General features: G+C 43.4%; 1 protein-coding gene across 1 annotated transcript in view; it reads left to right on the forward strand.

Annotated features, from left to right (window-relative positions):
* LOC134340405 (receptor tyrosine-protein kinase erbB-4-like) overlaps positions 1-20,287 on the forward strand; it is a 138,693-nt gene that overhangs the window by 34,706 nt on the left and 83,700 nt on the right. Inside the window, exon 3 of the mRNA XM_063037587.1 lies at positions 19,951-20,102. Within this exon, the coding sequence (XP_062893657.1) occupies positions 19,951-20,102 (152 nt within the window). The remainder of the gene's footprint in view (positions 1-19,950; positions 20,103-20,287) is intronic.

Raw genomic sequence — 20,287 nt, forward strand, 5'->3', positions numbered from 1 at the left:
GAATTAATAGTCCAGATGTGTAGAATGAGACCAATATAAGCTCTAAGGAGCATAAATATTTCCGTGCAGTTGGGCTAACAGGAGTATCGTTTGTTAGAAGGGTCGTCCACTGCAACAAAAATGAGACTTTCATTTCTGTAGCACTTTTTGCTTCTTAATGTGTCCTAAACAAATCCAGTCACTGATGTAATATAGTCAGTGTGAGCACAAAAATCTCCCGCAAGCAGAAATGTGATAATGTTCAAATTATCTGGTTCAGTATTGTTTATCGAGATTTAATCATGGGCCAGCACCACTGGCAGATCCCCTGCCCTTTGTCATATTGTACCTAATGATCCTTTAGGTCTATTGAAAAACACTTTGGTTTAACATGTCTTTCTAATGGTGCAGCACTGTCTCAGCTTTGCTCGTAAAGCATGGTAACAATTCCTCAGTATTGCACTGAAGCATCAACTGAAATTCCTGTGCTTGAATCTGAGGACCGGGACTTGAACCGACAAGCTGCTCACTTAGAGGTGGGAGCACTGCCACTGGGCACTGGTGTAGATGTAAGCAAGAGGGTAGTTGTAAGTTGTGGAGATCCAACCATCTGCAACCCTGTGAAGAGGAAAGCATTGCATTTGGTTTCCTTCAAATCACGTCCATGAGCCCATGAACCTACCTCGCTATTTTGCTCTCTTTTTGCACTATTTATTTATTTTTTATATTTTGTATTGTAACTTATAATACTTTATGTGTTGCACTGTACTGCTGCCACAAAACAACACATTTCGTAATATACATCAGTGATAATATACGTAATTCTGATTCTGATGTAATGGGGTTAAGTCAAGGAGGAAGGCACAATTAACAAGGCTTGTGGATGGTGTTAACTTAGTGGGGTGAATGGCCTTTAATTTGTAGTTTACTTTGCTAAAGAATGTAAAGTTACAAGATGATCGTAAAAGTCAACCTTGATATGTTGCTAAATATTAGTACCTTCTCCTCAGAGTCAGCATGTTTCAAGTTCAAGCCTTGCTCTGGGATTGGAGTCTGTGATCCACTGAGTCTTAAGTATGAATTTTATTTCTTATTATGTCCTCAATCTTTTCTAAACAAAACTGACCCTGAGCCACATGAAGAGATAATAGAGCGGTTATGGAACACACACAAAATGCTGGAGGATTAGATGCTGCCTGGCCTGCTGAGTTCCTCCAGCATTTTGTGTGTGTTGCTCGGATTCCCAGCAACTGCAGACTTTCTGGTCTGTTGGTTATGGAGGCAGGTTCTAAGGAGCATATTAAAAGGAGGAGAGATAGAAAGGGAATGGTTTAGGAAAATAATTCCAGAGTTTAGGGTCTAGACAGTTGAAGGTACGGCTACCAATGGTAGAGGGATTAAAGTTGAGGGTTAAGCAAGAGGCCTGAATTGGACAAGACCAAAAATCTTGAAGGGTTGCAGGTGTGGAGAAAGTTGCATTTTCAGGGCGTGCAAAACTCAAAGCAATTTCCACAATAGAATAAGTAAATGTACACAAGATAATATTTCATGACAACATGTACTTAGTACAAATAAACTTCCTCTTGGAGAGATGATGATAACTGATACTACTTTTATCACGAAGGGTCCTTTTATTTCCACTACAAGTAGCAACAGGAGAAATCCTGAAAGCCCTAGCGTGACATTTCACAGCACCAGCAGTTGGGCTTCATTTACTGCCTCTATCCATAAAGAGTTTGTACATTTTCCCTGTGACCACATGGGTTTCCTCCAGGTGCTCTGCTTTCCTCCCGCATTCCGAAACGTATGGGTTAGGGTTAGTGAGTTGCGGACAGGTTATGTTGGTGTCGGAAGCGTGGTGACACTTGCGTGCTCCCCCTAGTACGTGTTTGGACTGAGTTTTGACACAGATGATGCATCTCACTGTACATTTCGATGTATATGTGACAAATAAAGCAAATCAAGTCAAATCAAAGTCCTTTTACCTGTTGAACCCACGCAAACTGCTTGGATAAGATCCTATGCATGATTGCTTATAAAGTTTGAGGTGACACAATTTATGACTATGGTGCAAGTTGTACCCATGTCATTCCAAAAGGTTTAGCGCTTTAGTAGTGTCGGAAACAAAGAAAAATGACTGATTGTATGACGTGATAGCAGCAGACCTCCTTGAAGTAAGTGCTAATGGGCTGAATTTTATTCTCGTGCCTGGCTTGTTTTATCAAGCTGAATTGGTGCTGACATTGGAGATTCAAATCATTCCAGAGCATCAATGTCATTTCCCCTCCAACTAGACTGTGATGATGGTTAAATAGCGAGACTCATTGTTTTGGTGTGTACTGATTCACAGATTGCCACTATATCTCTGATGCTGTCTTGTTTTTTTCTTGTGGCTTCAGCTATTTTTGCTTCCATGCCAGTTTCTTTCCGCTCCACAGTGCTGCCTTTGGGCACAGGAAGTTGTGGTCTTGCACCTTTTTGTTCTTTGGCCTGCACTATTTATCATTTGTTAATGATCAGTGGTCCCAATTTAAACCTCGGAATGTTTTAGCGGACTGGGTGTAAGAAGTGAGATGCTAATGAGGTCGTTTATCTCAATGGTCCACATTGTTGGACCTCATAAATTCTTCCAATGAGTTATCCGTCATAAACAGCACAAAAAAGGGAGCCAATGTCATCACGGGTTCTCCAAGCGAACTGGATAAGACCATTTTGTTAGGTTTTGAATGCAAATCAAAAAAAAAGACAAAATTTTGCTGAGATCTTTAGTTTAATGTCTAGCTTTATGTCTGGTATTACAATGTGGTGATGGCAGTGGTTAAGTTACTAGAATACGATTTTAAAGCTTGAATGAGTTCAAATTCAACAACAGCAATTTGAGATCACAAATTCCAATAACTGCGTATCCAGCTAGTGATTCTGACCTCTGGTGCTGCAAGTTTGTATGTTCTCACTGTGACTTTTATGGGTTTCCTCCCATATACCAAAAACATGCAGGGGTAGGAGCTTAACTGGCCACTCTAAATTTCCTTAGTTTGTTGATGAGGGGTACAAGTTTGGAGAGAAGGAAGGTTGCAGGAACATAAATGGGGGAAGAGGATTGATGTGATTGCTCTGAGAGCTGGCATAGACCTGAGAGTTGGATTGTCTCAGTATTTCATAAGGAAATAAGAATGAATAAATCTGAAACTATAAAACATCAGTAATGAAAACGGATCTAGTGCTTTCCCAGTGTATGTGATGAATAAAGAGCCTGTACCTGGTTGGAAGCCTGAGAAGCATTATTAAGCATCAGTAATGGTAGACAGCAATTCAATGGATTATTGAAAAAAAAAGTCCATCTGGGAAGGAAATATGTTGTCTTAACCCAGTCTCAACTGTACATGACTCCTGAACTCAGAAATGGCCAGGCAAAGCCAATCATTTCAAATGCTGCCATTGCTACTGATGCATTTCTGTAAAGAAATTCAAAGAAACAGTAATGTCAAATCTCAGTACTTTTTCAGCTAGCTTCACCACCTTTATTCCTCCCTGCAGCTGCAGGGTGTATTACCTAGAGCAGTAACTCGCTGAGGCCTCTTTCTCATTGCCAGGGAAACTGTAGCCTCTACTGCTTAGAAGAACAAGGTAGTGGCTGGACAGAAAGAACGATGGTCCTAAATTCCCCATCCAAAGTCATATATAGAGTCTTGTACGTATATCACCACCTCTTCTTTTGGGCTGCTAACATTTCCACATTGGGAGGAACTGCACATAAGTTTGAAACTGGCTGCCTTGTGCAATATCAGTACTGGACACCTTTACCCTATGCAACCTTTCAAGTCTTTCCTACCCAAACTTGACGTGAGTAAATCCAAGACAGTATCTGTCCAGATTGGAATCACCCAGCAGTGGTTAAAGATTCTGGAGCTCACCAGCTAATGGTGCATTTAGATTCTGCAAGGGCAGCATGGTTGGCACAACGCTTTACAGTACCAGCAACCCGGCTTCAATCTCCGCCACTGCCTGTAAAGAGTTTGTATGTTCTCCCTGTGACCGCGTGGGTTTCCTCCGGGTGCTCCAGTTTCCTCCCACAGTCCAAAGAATTACTGGTTGGATTGTTGGGAGGTGTGGCTCAAAGGGCGAGAAGGGCCTATTCCATGCTGTATCTCAATAAATAAATAAGAAAATAAACCCCTCTATATGAGTGCTTCATGTTTCCTTTATGCCAACCCCCTCTTTCCCACACATCAAAACATATTCTAAACTTTGTTTGGATTTCTGAACTCTGGATTAACCTAAATCAAAGGCTTTAAGTTGTACATCCATAAAGGGTATTCAGTGGAGAAACCAAAGAGATGCTTTAAAAAAACAGAGTAATCTGATGAAGAAGGGTCTTGGCCCAAAATGTCGACTGCTTATTCACTTCCGTACATGCTGCCAGCCCTGCTGAGTTCCTCCAGTATTTTGTGTGTGTTGCTCTGGATTTCCAGCATCTGCAGAATCTCTTATGTGTGTGAGTTTTCAGGTGTTCCTCTCACTCCTGGGGCACCATAAAATAAAAGTGTATGTCGTTCTTGTTGATGATTCTCTGGACCTGATTTGCATTGGGAATATTGGAGGAACAGGAAAATTAAAACATTCCGCTCGGTTTGCACGGATGTGCAGAAGGGGAAAGCACAGAGTAAGTAGCATTAACAGCTGCTGTGTGCCAGGACAATTGTGTTAAAGTAGCTCGCACACTACACTGTGAATTGTTTAATTGTTGACTCCAGAAAATGCCCGCGGGTGACTCTGTCCAAGTTTGCCAAGTGTTCAGAGATTACGGCTCCTCTCCTCAGAAGGGGAGTAGATAAATTGGTGGTTGATAAAGTATTTGCCCTCACAGCCTGACAAAGCTGGGTCTGTCTGATGTACCAATTCACAAAGGGCTACCTCTGGCTTCTCCCTGTGTGAAGACCATTGTTACTGAATAAAGACGCTGATTATACTGCTATTAATGATGGCAGTTTGAGGGGCCTGTGGAATCTGACCTTTCGAAGGCTGAGTACTGTTGAAAAGGCAGAGCTAAAGAGTCAAAGGACTTGGATTAATATAGGCCCCATCCAGCTGCAATAGACTGTGGAGTTTAACCCTTGGGACCCTCCAATGAAGGGGGAAAATGTTGCAAAGTGGGCAGGATGGAAACTGGAGAGGAATAACAATAAACCACACAGTTGGATTGGGTGATGGGCACTTGCTATGCGACCACGTGGCTTCTGTGAGCGTGTGAGTTTCCTCTGGGAGCTCCAGTTTTGTCCCACACCCCAGAGAAGTGCGGATTGGTAGGTTCGTTGGCTGCTGTAAATTACCCGTGTCTGGGTGAGTGGTAGAATAGCGGGGTCATGGAAAGTTAATGGGAATGTAGGGAGAAAAAGGGCTTCAGGTACAGTTAGTATAATAATTGATGCTTGATATTCAGCGTAGACTCTGTCCTATAGCTTTCTGACTCTATGACTTGATCTCTGCACAGACAGTATTACCAAGGTTTCCATTGTTAAGCCATGTTGTTGAGGGCGTCTTTGTGGGTGCTGGAAAGGTGGACTGGTGCTAGTGAGACCAAATCGGGCCATTGTGGCATCAGCGTGCGAGGAGGTGCACCTCCCCACCAGTGCAAAGAGGATCCAGAATCCCTGCGGGCCTTTTTCCATTTTTTCGGGTGCCTGGGGAGCGAGCTCACATATCCAGCCTGTGCCAGTGGTCTGCCGTCTTTCACTGTGGTTTGTTTGCCTGTGGAGTGCAGGAATGTGTACATTGGTTGAGGTGTATAAGTGGGTCCTACTCTGATCCAGAGGGCAGAATAGGCCAAGTGTATTGTGCTGCAGCTTGGATAAGAGACCTTTCCCTTACCAAAGCAGATGTGAAGCCAACTTGCTCTGTTTGAGCACAAAGCAGCGGAAACGTTTTCTACTTGATTGGGGATTCTGTTCTGGCAGTGCTATCCGGTGGCAGGGGCTGGAAACTGTTTGATAGTGCCATGCTTTTCATTGTGGCATACCTGTATCACCTGCCACAGATTGCAGACTGGTACCATTGGTACCAATACAGTACGGGAGTGCCTTGCCCAGGTAACGCTATGCTTGGGTACTTCGACCACTTCTGAATCCTCTGTAGCAAAAAAAAAATCAATCCCATGGAATACTGGGGCAAGTGGGCAAATGTTCTGTCAGTGCAGGATGCTTTAGGGAGAAGACTAGTGAAGAGGCTTAGCAAGAGAATTCCAGAGCTCGGGCCTAGCCAGGTGAAGGCACAACCACCAGTGGTGGAGTGATTAGATGTGGATAAGGTCAAGAGGCCTTAGGATAAGGTTGGAGGAGAGCAGGTATCCTGGGGGGTTGAGAGATTATATGAAGGTACAGAGACCGAAAGAGGTCGTTGAGATGTTGGAGATGGATTTTGTTTTTATTATATACATGGAATTTGGATGTTTTCCTTGTGACTCTGTGGGTTTCCACCAGGTGCCCTGGTTTCCTCCTACATCCCAAAGTCAAATGGGCTGGTAGGTTAATTGGTCACTTTAAATTGTCGCTATTGTGTAGGTGGGTGGTAGAATATGGAAGAGTCGATGAGAATGTGGGGAGAATAAAAATGGATTAATCTTTGATCAGTATAAATGCAAGGACATGGTGGTCAAAAGGCCAATCTCCATGCAGGCTAGTACACATTACAAACTGTAGTAAATTTTCTTCAGCACAATGCAAAATTCACTGAAAACTTAACATTAAAGTGCAGACTTAGTCATTAAACACACTTTATGTTGTAATGATTTTTAATCTATCCTCTCATGAACAAGTCCAAAGCCAACTGCCATGCACCTTGTATCTGCCATTTTGTCAGTGGGGAAGTACAGGGTTCTTATCTGGTGGTTTGACCAGGGTGAGGGCAAGAAGACTGCTGAACCTGGAGTTGGTCTTTGTGTAGAGGAGGTTTGTGGTGTTGTTGCATTTACACATCCTGGCTAACCTGCCCCGACAAATCTGTGTTGATTGTTGCACATGTCCAACGTTCCTCCTCACCCATGAACCCTTATGCAGTGCATCCCAGGTATGCAGTGTTTTGTTTTAAAACTTCTCATTCTTTTCAAATCCCTCCCTGGGCTCAACCCTCCTTATGTCTGTAAACTCTACCAGCCCAACAGCCCTCCAATTCTGGCCTCCTAATAATTCCTAAATGTTAACCTCCCCTACTCATGGCTAAGGCAGTGAGCTCTGGAACTCCTTCTCTAAATTTCTTCACCTCAGTATTTTTCTCTCCTCTTTTAAGATGCTCCTTAAAACCAACATCATTGACTGAGCTTTTGGTTACCTGCCCAAAACCTCTTTATGTAGGTCAACAACAATTTCTCATGTTCCTGTAAACCGGAGTGTTTTTGTCATCTGGAACGTGGTGGTGATGGTGTTAGGATTGTACAGTATGGAAACAGGCCATTGTTGGTAGCTTTCTCCTGAGGATTGTGCATGACTTGCTTGAGTTTTGACTTTGTGGGTTCTAAGATGGTTGATGAGGTCAATGTGGGAATAGTAGATTCTTCCAAAGATTGGGCAGGAAGTGGCTGATGGGGTAGATAGTTACTGAGGTGGTCCATTCTTTTCACCACTTATACAGGACTTCTCTGGCCTCCTGATCCACGGACCTGTGGCCTGTGTTAATCGGGGTGTGCCTATGGTTAGTGGGGATGTGTGCCCCCTTGGACCTTAGAATTAGGTTTGGGGGTAGGGTTAGTGGATGTATATGTGGAGTTGGGAGAGATCAGGTTGTGGAGTTTTGTGTGGTGAGGATGTGGGGCTCTGGCAGATAGGGTATTGCAGTGGAGCCACTTTAACCTGGCTCATGCCTTTCGTTATCGTGGTCTGACACCATTTGGTTTAATGAACCGGGTGTGCACTGGGACACATCATCAGTAATGCAACTTGGGGTCATTGGGTGTTTTGAGTCTTTAATCATTAGACATCCTCTCCAAGGCGACCCAGCCAGGGTTGATCAGGCCCGGCATGTTTATCCCATGGACCAAAATAATGAGAGATTCACAGGTGTCAGTGGGCAATTTGCATTTATTTGAGCATGTTCTTGACTTTTCTCCCCCTCTGTCCACATGGAAATCTTCTCCCTCCCACAAAAGAGCTCAGGATAGTGTGTTTGTTTCGGAAGTTTGGCACGCAAATAATGTGGCCTGCCCAGTATAGTTGACCGAGTATACCTAGGGCCTCAATGCTGGGGTTACTGTCCTGGGTGAAGACATTGATGTTGATTTGCTTATCCTTTGAGTGAATTTGAAGGATTTTTGCCAAGCCAGTGGTGTAATCGAGATGCTACACATTAGGTTGTACACAGTGTGGGATGATTCTGCCTGTCAGCCAGGGCCAGTGCAGCAGCTGGGAAGGAGAATGATGGATTTCAATAAGGGAGGAGTGGAAGACATTGCCACAAAGAAGAATTTACAGAACAAAACAATTTCACCAGGACTGTTATAGGCTGAACTTGCCTTCAGTGAAAGAATTTCAGAGGCTGGGGTGGTTCAACCGCTAACAAGATAATTGAATGGCTTCTTTACAGAAATATTTAAACCTCAGGTGAATGATGTCATTTTAGAATCCCATTGGATACAGAACAAAATTCTTCAGCGATATACAAATAATTTTGTTTCTAGATTAAAGGAGTCTTGTAATTTTGATGGAGATGACGTCTATCCAATGATAAGAGATGGTGAAAGAGTTTTCCCAAGTGTGGAGGGCTTTGTAAACAGTGGATATACAATGAAAATGTTCATGGCTCAGGATGATCAATGTTAGTTGCTTTGAAAGATTTGAATTAAACCCTGATTGTAGTCTTGTCTCCCACTCCACAGACTGAAGCATAGAATTTGAGCTAATCTCCAGTGTTGATACTGAGGGAGTGCTTTATGTTAGAAATGTTGTCTTTGGCTGGGATCTTGACCTGAGCCCCACTTGCTCTCAGTTGCTTGTTCAAGATTCCATACCATTATTTTAAAAGATGGAATGGGTTTCCCTACACCAGTGCCCTTGTGCCTATATTTAACCCTCAATCAATATCACAGAGCTGAGGTTGTGGAATGCATGATAGAAGTACTGGTTAGGCTTTCTGTTCCTAGTGTCCACTTTACGGTTGGATAAGATAAGCATTCCATTCTACAGTATAAAAGCATAAATTGCTGAAAATACTCAGTGGATTAGGCAGCAGCTGTGAAAAGAGAAATAGGATTAATGTTTCAAGTCAAAGACTCTTTGTCAGAGTTGTAACGAAGGGTCCAAGACCTAAAATATTAATTTTGTTACTCTTTCCAGACACTGCCTAATCCAGTGAGCGTTCCCAACATTTTCTGTTTTCATTTCAGATTTCCAGCATCTGCAGTTCGTTGGTTTCTGGTCTCTCGTGTTCCTTTAGTAGAAAGAAGTCTTTGTTGAAAGCTTCAGTGATCCTCCACTGATGCTGCTGAGCTGGGTGTGGGACGTCACCTGCTAAATGTGAATGTTGCAACGATTTCACAATGAAAAGCTATCCTCTGCATGGTTTAATATTCATCTTTCCCGAATGTTGTTTTTCTCTCTGTGGAATGCACAACAGCCCATAATCATCTTACTTGTTAGCCTCATCACTTTCTTAACAAAACACATTTGTTGGGAAAGAACAGTTACAAAGGAGAAGGGCTGACTGAGTGTGTTCAATGTGAGAACAGAATGAATAGTGGGCAGAGAATGGCAAATCTGGCCAGTAGCAGCAGCAGTAACAGCGCAGATGGATAGCACTCAGTTAAGCACCTTCCACTGTTCTAAGTTTATGATGTGCCTTTCCCAATTTCCTTCTCCTGCTCTCTCCAGCAAATACTGCTCCTGTTGTAGGGTTGGATCTGGGACACTAGGTGGGATCACTGCATCTCACCAAGCATTCCCAGTCTTCCACTGTCCCTTTCTTATTGACTTTCCATAATAAGGATTTGTATGTACTATACTTTGAACGAGGGATACTGTCTGGGGCAAGATGTTGAGGGGAGAGATGTTCTGGCATCCTGTCTGTACCCACGTGTGATGACAACACAGTTAAAGCTGCAGGCATCTGAAACGCCATGTTCTTCTTCAAGAGGGGGTGGCAATGGAGAAGGAAGGGACAGAGACAAGTGTGGAAAGGGGCTGTTCTCCCCACCAAACTTGTGCCATCAAGAACCACCTATAAAAAATTCCCTCCACATTCCCATCAATCTCCTCCTGATCCTACCACTCACCTACACCAACAGCAAACTGCAGTGGCCAATCAACCTAACGATGTGCACGTCATTGGGGCGTGGGAGGAAGCTCGATCACCCGGAGGATATCCACACAGTAACACAGCCAGCACGGGATGTCAGGATCAAACATGTGTAGTTGGAGCTTTGAGACGCCGCACAGGCAGTAAAACTTGACTCTGAAGGGAAGGAAGAGCAAACTTGCTCTGCACCACCTGGAACTCTGACCTGAACAGTTGCTGCACTTCTTCTCTGCCGCAGTTTATTTGGACCATTAGCCACTGATAAACTATTTATTGACTTGCTAACCAGTGTGGTTTGAAACTGGATAAACAACTCATGATAGTGTTCTTGGAAAAACAATCTATCTTGTTGTTAGGGTTACATCAACGTGCATTCCAATGCTACTTACAGTTACACCTTTATGAAAACCCTTTCAAAGGGCATTTGCTTGTGGAAATGAAAACAATTACAAACGCCTCGTGTAAAAAAACAGGGTTGCTTTTTTGAAAATAAATTGACAATGGAAACTTTAGATTTGTGGGCATGGGAGAGACTATTTACAAAAATTGGGGGTTGGTACGCTTTTCCCTAATGTTGCCTTCCAATGTCAATATCAAGCATTTTACAGCGAGATAGTACAAGTGATTTCATCATTGGCTTGAACCACAGAAGGGCTGAATCTATTTGTACACACCAACCTGAGATACTGCCGATCTGGGGTCAGTTTTGGCTTTGGCTCCTGCTATTATAATATGGCATCAGAATGCCATGTTGGGTTTTCACTTCATCGGTTTAAGCTTGCTTGTCGCCCGGCCACCAGTGAAAGGGTGCCAAGGCAAGAATATAGTGAGAAGTCTTGTTTTAAAACACAACAGACTGAGGTTTGGCATGAGAGAGTCAGATGGCCACTGAAGGAAGTGACAGTTGTGGTGGGAATCCTTTAGCTTGTACCTTCTCTTTTAATTGGTTCATTCTTGCACCAGGACCTGGAAACTTCCTCAGGGGAGGCACTGAAATGGTTACTGCTGAGTCACTTGAACCAGGGAAGTCTGAGGGTCACTGATCTGTTATGTGCTGGGTGATCTCAGCAACGTTAATGCCGATGCCAACCTCCGAGCCCTTCCAACCTTAAAAAGGAGAGCATGAAGAGGCCCTTCGGTCCCTCATACTTGCTTTCTCATTCAAAAAGATCACAACTGGACCTTTTCCTTGTCCAACCTGCGAGCCAAACTCCTTATCCCCTGATTTAAGCGCCCACGGATCTGTTGTTCTCAGTTTTGAACGTATTTGAGCAGAGAGCAACTGTGGGGAAATGAACGTCCACAACCCGCTGAGAGAACCTGTCTGCCTGCTCAGTTCGAAATGATTGCTCCTCACCATTGGACTTTCCAGCCAGGGCAACAGCTCCCAGCATCACACTCTATAGGATTTGAAATGTTTCCATGGATTCACCTCCAATGACAGAGGTGAGAAGTTTGTTTGTTATTCCAGTGACTCCCACAGTTAAGTTTGTGTGTCTGAAATCCAGTGAGGTTTTGCAATGACATTAACTCTTTCTCTCCAACTGTTGACCTGCCGGTCAATGTAAAATTTCTTCATATCAAGTATATTCATGACCACAAGCAGTGTTCAACATTAGTCCACTCAAAAGGACACAGGAGGAAATAATTTTCTGGTTCTGTGGCCTTTGTGTTACTGTATGGCTCTGTGGCCTTTGATCCAGAAGGTAGTAAGCTTAAATCCCTCCACAAAAATCTAAGCATTCAAAAATTCTGCTGAGGGACTCTGCCCTATTGGAACTATGGAACCATATCTGTCTCGCAGTTGGACACGAATGTTCTTAAAGCACTTCTTCAAGGAAGAGCAGAGGGATTTGCCTGGTCTGTCAGGCAAATTTATCCTTTAAGCTTTGCCGCTCAAAACCTATTGCCTAGTCAGTATCAGACTGCAGTTTGTGGAATCTTGCTGTGTGCAAATTGGCTGCCAGCATTGTGACAGTGACTCCAGCTCAGAAGAGCTCATTTCTTTAAAACATTACTGAGTGTTCTTGCTGTGAAAGGTGCTATAGAAATGCAAGACCTCAGCAGGCTGTTTACATGTGCAGGCCCCAAGTCTGAGTGTTGACTCTTGGTAGTCTCAAATGAACAGAGCTGTTGTCACTCTGTACAGTATGGCCTGGCTGTTTGCTGCAGAGCAAGGAGGGGGAGAAAAAGGGTTTGTGTTGGCACAGCCGGCTACTGCAGTCATGAGAGCCATTTCTCCAGTCTAAGAGTTGGTGCCAATGACATCAGATATTACTGTAAATAAGTTGGAAAAGCAGACAGAAGGACCTGCAAACACCATGGAAACAAAGGAAATATTCAAGACTTGCTGAACCAGACCTTGTAAACATTTGATTCCTTTCCCCACCCCGAGCTGCCAAGTACAGGACTTATCCACTTTGGAAGACCACAGGGGCCGTGTCCATCATTCCTGGAGGCTGTGCTCAGTAAAAATTTGGAGAAAGGAAGCCACTGTAATCTGTGTGCTACCAAAACTTGGATGGTGATACTGTACACCTCCTTTATAGTGTGCATTTCCAAGTTTACTGGCACCACGCAATGCTGTGCAGATCAAGAACGTGAGATTACAGGCACTGGGCAGATGTGGTTTGCAGGCAGAATTTCAACTTGCGACTGTTGTTTCCTGTAATCCTAGTTCCCCAGACAATTGCAAGGGTCTTGACTTTAAAACAAATAGTGTTAGTGAAAAAGTTTAGTTGTCTCTTATTGAAGGAAAAGCAGGAAGGGAAGATACAAATCCATCAAGGAAGAATTTTTCGCGAGCTTTGGTGGTTAAAGACGTCAGGATGAACTTCTTGGGAGTATTGTACCCATTCATAAAATTTTATTGCTTATCTGTGGTGAGTGAATCTCCCTCTGGCTGGCATTGGTTGAGGGTGGGGTTGGAGCTGAGGCTGTGGCTGCAACAATTAGCTTCTGTGCAGGTGACCTAAGGGGGGGGCTTAAAAAGTTTTGGATCATCTCCAACAAAAAAGAGCCTAAACACCTCCCCCAGAAATTCATTCTCTTTATCATTGCCAAGTCCCTTTCCGTCAATATCCTGGGTTCACATTGGCCTGAAACAATTGACAGACCACTTCAATACTGTGGCTTCAAGAGCAGGTAAGAGGCTGGACATCCTACAGCAAGTGAATTTCCTTCTGACACCCCAAAGCCTTCCCACCATCTAAAAGGCACAAGAGATTCTGCAGATGCTGGACGTCTTGGACAACACACACCAAATGGCGGAGGAACTCAGCAGGTCAGGCAGCATCTACGGAAGGAATAAATAGTTGGAGTTTTGGGTCGGGACCCTTCATCAGGACTGGAAAGGAAGGGGGAAAAAGCCAAAATAAAAAGGTGGGGGGAGGGGGAGGAGTACAAGCAGGCAAGTGATAGGTGAGACCAGGTGAGGGGGAAGGTAAGTGGGAGAGCAGGGAATGAAGTGAGAAGCTGGAGGTGATAGGTTGAAAGTGTAAAGGGCTGAAGAAGAAGGAACCTCACAGGAGAGGACTGTAGACCATGGAGAAAGGGAAGGAGGAGGGGAAGCAGAGGGAGGTAATGGGCAGGTGAGGAGAAGAGGTGATAAGGGAGCCAGAATGGGTAATGGAAGAACAGAGAAGGAAGGAGTAGAATTTACCGGAAGTTAGAGAAATCGATGTTCATGGAATTTGATTGGTACTCCATCCAAAACCCTAAACACTCATTACCTTCACCACTGGCATATCATGGTTGCAATGTGTGCCATCTACAAAGTCCACTGTATTTTCTCGTGGAGGCTGCTTTGAGAGCACCAGCCAAACTCATGCCCTCTATTAATCTAGATGAGGAATGGCCTTAGATGCATAGAAACATAACCACCTGCAGGTTTCCTGCAAGTTACACACCATTTTAACTGCAGGGGGTGCGTAGTATGCAGGTTGGGAAAGGAGGAGACAATCTCAGTGAAAAAAGATTGGAAGAAATTTCCCCCCAGATTTTTAGTTTGTCCTGAAGAAATGTAATATAACAGAGTCATTATTTTTATCAGAGTAAGGGAAGAATATTGGAAATATAGTACATGTTTCCAACTGATGGCATCTGCTGTGGACTGGAGCAACAGGTCCACAGCAGAGGCCTCTCCTTGGCTCTTCGCTCAACCCTGGAATATCTGGACAGCGAAAATACATACATCAGGATGTTCCTCATTGACTACTGTTCAGCATTCAATACTATCAACCCCTCAAAACTAATCAATAAGCTTCAAGACATTGGCCTCAATAACTCCTTGTGCAGTTGGATCCTTGATTTCCTCACTTGCAGACCCAAGTCAGTTTGGACTGGAAACAACATCTCCTCATCGGGACAGGTGCACCAGTGTCTAGCGCCCGCTTGACTTGGCTTACACTTATGACTGTATGACTAAGCACAATTCCAATGCAATATTTAAGTTTGCTAACGACACCACTGTCATTAGTCGAATCAAAGGTGGTGATGAATCAGCATATAGGAAGGAGATTGAAAATCTTGGCTGACTGATGCCACAACAACAACCTCTTACTCAATGTCAACAAGAACAAGGAGCTGATTATTGACCTCAGGAGGAGGAAAATGGAGATCCATGAACCAGTCCTCATCGGGGGATCAGAGGTGGAGAAGGTTAGCAACTTTAAATTTCTCATTTCAGAGGACTTGTCTGGGCCTACCGTATAAGTGCAATTACGAAGAAAGCATAGCAGCACCTCTACTTCCTTTAGAGTTGGTGAAGATTCAGCATGACATCTAAAACTTTGACAAATTTCTATCGATGTCTGGTGGAAAGTATATTGACTGGCTGCATCACAGCCTGGTATGGAAACACCAATGCCCTTGAACAGAAAATCCTGAAAAAAGTAGTGGATACAACCCAGTCCATCACGGGTAAAGCCCTCCCCACCATTGAACATGCATCTCCACAGAGTGTTGTCGCAGGAAAGCAGCATCCATCATCAGTGACCCCCACCTCCCAGGTCATGTTCTCTTCTCACTGCTGCCATCAGGAAGAAGGTACAGGAGCCTCAGGTCTCACACTGTCAGGTTCAGGAACAGTTATTACCACTCAACCAGATGGGATAACTTCGCTCAACTTCACTTGCCCCATCACTGAACTGCTCCCACAACCTATGGACTTACTTTCAAGGACTCTTCATCTCATGTTCTGGATACTTTAATCTATGTAGCTATTTATTTATTTATTTATTTTCTCTTTCATTTTCTATTTGCACAGTTTGTTGCTTTTGAACACTGGTTGTCCTCCCAGTTGTTCCAGTCTTTCATTGATTCTATTATGGTTATTGGATTTACTGAGTACGCCTGTAAGAAAATGAATCTCAGGGTTGTATATGGTGACATATATGTACTTTGATAATAAATTTACTTTGAACTTTTATTTATGATCTGGTTTCCAGAGGCTTTAGCTCAATGCATGAGGATCTTCTATGTACTGAAGGCTGGTGACTTTTACCATTCATCATGGAATAGAAATGAGCCGTCACCTTTTATTAGCAGATACTTCCAGTGCTGCCAGACATTGGTGTGCAGTGATTGTGTAGGTGGAGCAGTCTGACTCACCCGCTGTCGGTGCCATGCTGTTACCACTGAGCAGGAAATGAAGGTGCAGACCTCAGTGTACTCATTAGGTTGATATTCCCAGGGAAGGTACTTCCACAGACCCTATCGAGTGTTTGGGCTGAGAGAGGGATTTGGATGCCCTCCACAAATATGAGACATTCTGAACTACTTCTGAAGGTCCTTTTCTGAAATGTGGTTCCTAGTGCATTGCAGGAAGAGAGAATTCTCACTGGCCTGTGCCTTGTTTTTTTCTCCAATTATCTCAACTGTGTTGCTTCTCTGAGTGGTGAAACAGCCAGCAAGAGCCTCCTTGTAATAGTGGGAAAGTTGTGTAGTAGCCTGGACCAGGTGTCCAGAGTCTTGGGTGAATAATACAGATTGATGAGTTCGGAACTCGCCATACCAGCTGAGCCATTGAACTCCAGAATTAAAAATCTGGAATTAAAAAACTCTTATCAGTAAAGATGACCATGAAAATACCAAATTGTGATTAAAACTGTAATTTGTTCGCTAATGCCTTGAGTGAAAGAGTCATATGGCACAGAAACTGGTCCTTCAGACTGTCATGTCCACTCTACCCATTGTACCAATGAACATTCATTCCGTATACCTGCTTTAGGTTCATTGCTCTCTATGCCTTGGTGGTTCAAGTGCTTGGCTCAATACTTCTTAGGTGTCAGAGCCTCTGTCTCCACCACCCCTTGAGACTCTGCGTTCCAGATACCAACCACCCTATGTGTGTCAAAAAGATTCCCCTCTCATCTCCTACCTCTGCAAAATCTATCCCTCAGACCAGGAGTTCCCAACCTTTTCTATGCCATGAACCCCTACCATTAACCAGGTTGAGAACCCCTGCCTTTAGATATTTCTTTCATGGAGAAAAAATTACTATTTACTCTATCTATTTACCTCAGAATTTTGTATACTCTTTAGTGAAAGAAGCTAGACCATTCAGCACCTTAATCCTGCTCTACCACTCAATATAATCATCAATGATTTGATCCAGGTCTCAGTTCCACTTCTCTTCTTATTCCCCATAACCTTTAACTATTTTGTAGGTCATAAATCTATTGGTCTCAGCCTTGAAAGAACTTAATGACTCAGCTTCCAAAGTTCTATAGGCAATTAAGGATGGGCAATAAATGCTGGACTTGGCAGCCTCACCCACATCCTGTGGCTGAATAAAGAAAACAATTGCACTGAATTTTTATCCAATCTTCCTCAAAAGCCTGATTCTCACTAGCTGAAGTCAGTGCTGTTAGCAGTGCTTTGGATTTGGGTGCTTTATCAAAGCATGAGTGTGCCATAGCCCTGTGTGTTCCCTTTTTCTTCCCTCTCTCTTCCCTCTCTGTCTGTTGTCTGAACCTTGAACTCTCAACAATCACTGATCAAAGTCCAGGTGTAAACGGAGATCAGCTTTGTTTTATGCCTCATGGGCTCATGGTCCAAATGCCAAGAACTTTGACGCCACTGAGCACATATCACCACTTTCTTCCCCAAAAAATAGAGCACAAGAGGAAGCTGTTTTGCATACTGTGTTTGCACTGGATCACTGCAAGTCAATCTCATTTTTCAACTCTTTCTTTCGTAACATTCTGCTCTCCTTTAATTATCTATCCAGTTCCATTTTGAAAGGAAATCTGCTTCCACTGCCCTTTCAGGAAATGGTACACAAGACTTTATGCCAACCAATTGCTTTGTCCTCTGATTCTCAATCTCTCTGTCAGTGGCAACTTTTTCTTTTCTCCATTCTGCCCTGACCCTTTTTGACTACTCCTCTACACTCCTACCCCATAAAATTAACTTAATTGATACAGTTCCCCTCTCACAGAGCAGCTCCTCATCCTGCCAATGTTGCTTTGAATAGTTGTGAATAATCAGGGTACTTTCTTTTCATCTCCAGTGGCCAGATTCAGCTCCAAATTTTAATTCTTCTGGCTGTATCCTGTCTTGTCTGGGAGTCACTAGGATACTTAATTACCTCCAATTATTTTCAGGGAATTTGTAAAAAAAAAGGCCCAGTGGCTGTCAGTATTTTGGTCCTTTACATACATGCAGCATAACACATAGTTTGATTGTTTCTTTATGAGAGTTAAGGTGCTTTCTGCCAAGAGGCAGGTCCATTCTAGTTGCTGATTTTTCAGGTAGATTTGTGTTGTGGTTCAGTTGCTCCTTAACAAATTGAGATGTTTCCTACTCTTCCTCCATGCAAGTGATAAATGCTTTCAAAGCAGATTAGGTGCTTTTGGAAAGCTGGCTGTCAGCCTAAAGCAGACACCCCACCCTGCAAAAACTCATTTCAGGGAGGTAGCACCATCAATTTGCAGGAGACTCCTGGGAGAGGTGGGACATCTGCAATAGAGTAGCTCCTTAGCAGCTGGCCAGCCAGTTTAAATAACGTTAGCTATGCTAATGAACGAATGACACCTGTTAAACTCACCTCAACATGTCTTTTACAGTCTTAACCCACCATGGGCAATAGAAAAGTCACTGTTGCAAACAGTGCGGTGAGCAACTGTCATTATTTTGACCCCTATTAGGCAGGGGTACACTTTAGGGTAGTCTGGGGTGAAGTGTGTTTTATTTTTTTTGGAACACTCTGCCATGGCGCGCGCTCTCTCTCTCGTGGTTGTTCGCGCGCTCTCAAGCGCTCTCGCTCGCTTGCTTGCTCTCGCTCTCTCTCATTCGCGCGCTCTCTCTTGCTTTCTCTCGCGCTCACTCTCAAAAAAACTGATTTCCGTGATATTGTATATAATTTGCGGGCATCAAGGAGCCGCTATTAATATGCGGGAGACTCCCGGAAGTTCCAGGAGAGGTGGGATGCCTGCTAAAGGATGTGGGCAGAGTCCATGAGGGACAGCCATTTATTTAAGAAACCACCCCTGCGCCCACCCCAATGCTGCTGGTGGGCACAGCTGTGGAGGACAAACAATAGGCTCGAAAGGTCTGGTGTCAGGAGGAGGAGGAGAGCTGGGCATGCTATGTTCTGCCTTTATTCTTTAGTATCCCCTATTGGGACATGTGCATAAGTTCGCCAATTTCCTTCACAGCCACTCGACATATAGAGCACAAACTTCAAGACCAATGCACCAGTGCAGTGCAAAGTTTGAGTCCGAGAGTAATGGAGCCATACACACAACCTCGTCCATCAATCACTAATTCCATAAGGGTATGATAGCATAGTGGTTTAAGTATTCAGACAGTGGTTGATGGTTTGTGAGTCTGGATCTCACCAGGATGGAGAGGGAATTTTAATTCAATTGATTGAATATTTCAAAGTTGACAGTGAATTTATTTTCAAAGTACATGCATGTCACCATATACAACCCTGAGATTAATTTCCTTGCGGGTATACTCAATAAATCCCTAATAGAATAATAGCCATAATAAATTCAATGAAAGACCACACCACCTTGGGCATTCAATCAGTGTGAGATGAAACTTTGGAATCTTTGAAGGACAGTGGAATAAGAGAATAATTTTAAAACATTGCAGGCTTAAAGAGCCAAGTGGCCTGCTCTTAATTTGTATTCTTGTGGGACACTCTTTAATCACCTTCCCATTCCCAATATTTTCCATGGATTTGCCGACTTGAAGGATCATTTTGTCTAACTACACTGTCACTTCCTTTTGTTACCTTCAATCCCTTGATTGATCCATAGAATCCTCACCCCCAACAAATATAATTTGAATATATTAATTATCTCTCATTTGATTGCTTTTTCATTGATTGGGTGCATTTTTAAAAGAGGTTAGTATATTCTTAAAGCAGAATGTATGAAATATTATGTTTTTATGGCAGTTTTTATTGCAGTGTGGCATGCTATTCATGTAAATACATATAATTGATTTTTCCAAAGAGATTTTTAGGATGTTTTTACTTGTGTTTTTATTGGTGTTGAACTCAGTATTGTACAGCCAGCCCTGAGAGCATCCAGTGCCTTTGGGCAGGATAAGATGGGTGAGGGAAGAGGAACAATAAGCAATGCTGGCCTCTGTTTAGAGAATGAACAGCATGAGATGCTCTATTATCTGATGAGGTGAAGGTCCTCTTTGCTGAATATTTTTGTTTGTTTTGTCCAGTGTGTGCAGGCACGGAAAACAAGCTGAGTTCCCTCTCTGGCCAGGAGCAACAATACCAGCAGCTACAGAAGATGTATACTGACTGTGAAATAGTGATGGGCAACTTGGAGATCACTAACATTGCTGCCAATCGAAACCTCACCTTCCTCAAGGTAAGGACTAAGGGTAAAAGGCTGCTTACTTGGCACTTCATGTTGGCTTGTATTCTTCCAAAGATCCAGCTGTCCCTATTCTAAATGTCACCTTCACAAATACAGAGCATCATGTGGTGGCTCCCTGGCTGACAGTGCCTCCTGTTTAGGCTCTTAACCTTTGCTTCAAGTTGCCCTTCCCTACA

Source organism: Mobula hypostoma, chromosome X1 (genome assembly GCF_963921235.1).
Source record: "Mobula hypostoma chromosome X1, sMobHyp1.1, whole genome shotgun sequence".
Classification (NCBI taxonomy): domain Eukaryota; kingdom Metazoa; phylum Chordata; class Chondrichthyes; order Myliobatiformes; family Myliobatidae; genus Mobula; species Mobula hypostoma.